This window comes from Oncorhynchus kisutch, linkage group LG18, assembly GCF_002021735.2.
Source record: "Oncorhynchus kisutch isolate 150728-3 linkage group LG18, Okis_V2, whole genome shotgun sequence".
Classification (NCBI taxonomy): Eukaryota; Metazoa; Chordata; class Actinopteri; order Salmoniformes; family Salmonidae; genus Oncorhynchus; species Oncorhynchus kisutch.
The window spans coordinates 13,002,320-13,005,285 of NC_034191.2; the positions used below are offsets into that span (position 1 = coordinate 13,002,320).

At 47.8% G+C, this 2,966-nt stretch overlaps 1 protein-coding gene across 1 annotated transcript in view; it reads right to left on the reverse strand.

The window, feature by feature from the left end:
* Nucleotides 1–2,671, reverse strand: part of LOC109909496 (metabotropic glutamate receptor 5) — a 27,477-nt gene extending 24,806 nt beyond the window's left edge. The window contains exons 1-2 of the mRNA XM_031796311.1: nt 2,532–2,671; nt 1–488 (exon numbers count right to left, since the gene is read on the reverse strand). The exon at nt 1–488 is cut by the window's left edge and continues 26 nt beyond it. Coding sequence (XP_031652171.1) covers nt 1–127 — 127 coding nt within the window. The 5' untranslated portion in view covers nt 128–488; nt 2,532–2,671. The remainder of the gene's footprint in view (nt 489–2,531) is intronic.
* Nucleotides 2,672–2,966: the final 295 nt, after the last annotated feature.

The window sequence follows — 2,966 nt, forward strand, 5'->3', positions numbered from 1 at the left end:
CAGAGAACAGGGCTCCTATGATGATGTCACCGGGGATGTGTGCCACGACTCGCCGCTCGTTAGACTGGGCATCGCCAACAGTCCCACGCCACGCCCATACAGGCAGGGCCAAGATGATCCAGATCATCTTATTGGTTAATTTGTTAACAAAGAAAATGTCTTGATGATGTGTCCTGATGATGTCCAGTTTGGTCAAGAACTACTATGCTTCATGAGAGTAAAGTTCCTCTCCATTGTGAAGAGTGGTGGCAAGCCAAAAATAATACAAATGTGGACTTCCTCCTCCTGCTGTGGAAGTCAAGGACGGGCCATTGCCACGTTACCAATAAGGAGTGCCAGAGAGAAGCTGTGTATGTTGGGAAATACTTTAGACTCCTTCTGGTCGAAACTGGACTCCACTCTGATTGGTTGAGGAATATCCTCCTCTATGGTGAAGCGGTGGTCTCCATGGTAACGGGTAACAGACAGGTAAAGGGGCTGGTCATTACCTGTAAACGGAGAGGTAGTGGGGGGTTAGGGTCTGAACGCAGCAGGGGACATCAATCCTTTATAGGGGCTTACTTTGCTGTTTTCACATCAATCTGTTATCTACCTTTGACACATCAGGGAGCAGGGAAGGCTGTTAGAGAGGAGGGAGAACAATAACATTCAACACCAGACCAAGTCTCAGAGCACAGGAATCATACCCAGTGGGAACCTATCCAAGCAGTTTATACTCTCACATGAATCCTACCACAGCTTCACACCAATGCCTCATCAGAATATATATAATACATTTGCATGCTTTGAGGTCTTGTGTAGCTTTTCAAAGTATCAGAGACACAATTCACAAAATGATCATGATGAACAACACTCTCACTCTACCTCATGTCATATAGGCCTTGTAAACTATAACTAAAACGCATGTGTATTTCAAGCAAATATATTTACCCTCAATTATGCATAACAACATATCGTAACCACAGGTAGAACATATTTCAATAGATTTCAGCAGCTGGAAGCACTAAGTAAATGAGTTTGAAGGGAATGGGTCCAACTTGGTGCAAATAGACTTGATCAAGGTCGTCGGAATGTTGGCAGGGTTGGGGGCTCAACAGTTCGAGCCCGGCCGGTGTCCCCTCGAGCGGTAGGCGAGAAACGAGGGGGTCAAGGGAAGTAATTAATATGACAGCGTCATTACAGCGCCATTAACAGGAGAGCTGTTCGCTCGGGATCCATTCTTCCTAAGAGCCATTCATCCTGCAGCCCGCAAGACCGATTTATCATGATACAGACTCCTCCACCACCACCGTCTTTCTCTCTCTCGCGCTCTGTCTCTTTCCCACCAAGGCTGCGCGCTGTATTACATACCTGTCGCTCTGTATGTGCTCAAGTATATGTCACATTTCACTTTATTACGGAACCGGGCGGTATTACATACCTGTCGCTCTGTATGTGCTCAAGTATAGGTCACATTTCACTTTATTACGGAACCGGGCGGTATTACATACCTGTCGCTCGCTCTGTATGTGCTCAAGTATAGGTCACATTTCACTTTATTACGGAACCGAATGAATTTATCCTCTTCTCTATCACAGAAACATAAATCTGCTCAAATAGGCATGAACGTTGTTCAGCCCGTTGGCTACAGAGGTCACTGCGCTTATCGCCGGTATAAATTGTCAATAGGCTAGCCTGCCACATTCAACACACCACGGTTATCCCGTTAAATAAACCGCGTTGATACGCCGAACAATCAACAGTCTGGGAGATTTAAGTTGCCCATAGATTTCGTCATTGATTGGTTGAGTAAACAACGGGAGAGGATAGCAGGATTTTCACATGATGTGCCTGTGCACATTGAATAGAATATATGTGCCTTTATAGCCTATGGATGCCCTTGTGAAATCCGCCAACGGGAATGGCTCCAAGCAGGGGCAGACTGGCCATCTAGCATTTCGGGCAAATGCCAGATAGGCTGGTCCCTTTTTAGCCCAGTGGGCCTAACTAACTTGTTGTTTTTTTTCTCAGCAAAATGATCATTAGCCAGATAATGATGGCATTAAGGGAAAAATAGGCCGTGTGTTAGAATTGGCAGGGACGATTTCTGATCCCAGTCTGCTCCTGGCTCCATGGCAAAACAATGTCAAATTAGGAGACATGGAAATGGTCTGTCTGTCTTTCTGTCTGTCTCGTAGCTTGTGTAAACGGGACGGATCTGGTAGCTGCATGCGCTTGTCCTCCAGAGCTGTCCGCGGTGCTGAAATTGAGTCGTCGCGCGCATCACCGTTTGCCCAGACAACCATCGCAGAGAAGAGAGTTCTGTAACTTTTATATTTCCCTTGACAATGTTAACATCAAAACCCTCACCGGTCAAAAAGACTTAAAGACAGAAGGCTGGCTGCCACACGGAATGATGTTACCGAGGGGAGGTGTGTGTGGGGTGGTGGGGAGTAAATAGAGCGGAGGCTATCTGCTGTGTCTCACTGTTGCATTACACAGGCTGAACGCGCCGTTACGTTACATCCAAATGTACACACATAGAGCCTTACCGTGTCAATCTGCGACCTCGTTCATTTCCACGGGATAAAGGCAGAACACGCACCGACTGCTTGCGACCAAGGCCACAGCTCGAGCTCTTCTCGTCTTCATGTCACGCACAAACTCTGCCGGTGCGATGTCTGCTCACGCATCGCGCGCCAAACCCCTAGTCTAACCCCCTCCTCTCAACCAGTATGTCTCGCGACAGGGCAGGTTACCTGGCAGCTCTCTATATCCACACACTGTGCTGAGGAGTGACTATCATGGCAGTCTGTCTATCTGACACAACTCCACTCAGGGAGAACTGCAGTTGGTGAGCTTGTGTTTTTTGTTTGGGTTATTTCCTGCGGCGCGTGCCGCTTTCAGACCGCAAGGTGACTGCCTCGCGTCCTTCGAAACCCCGCTCAGCGCGCGCCCTCCCTTCCAGCGAAGATGTTTGTGAATGA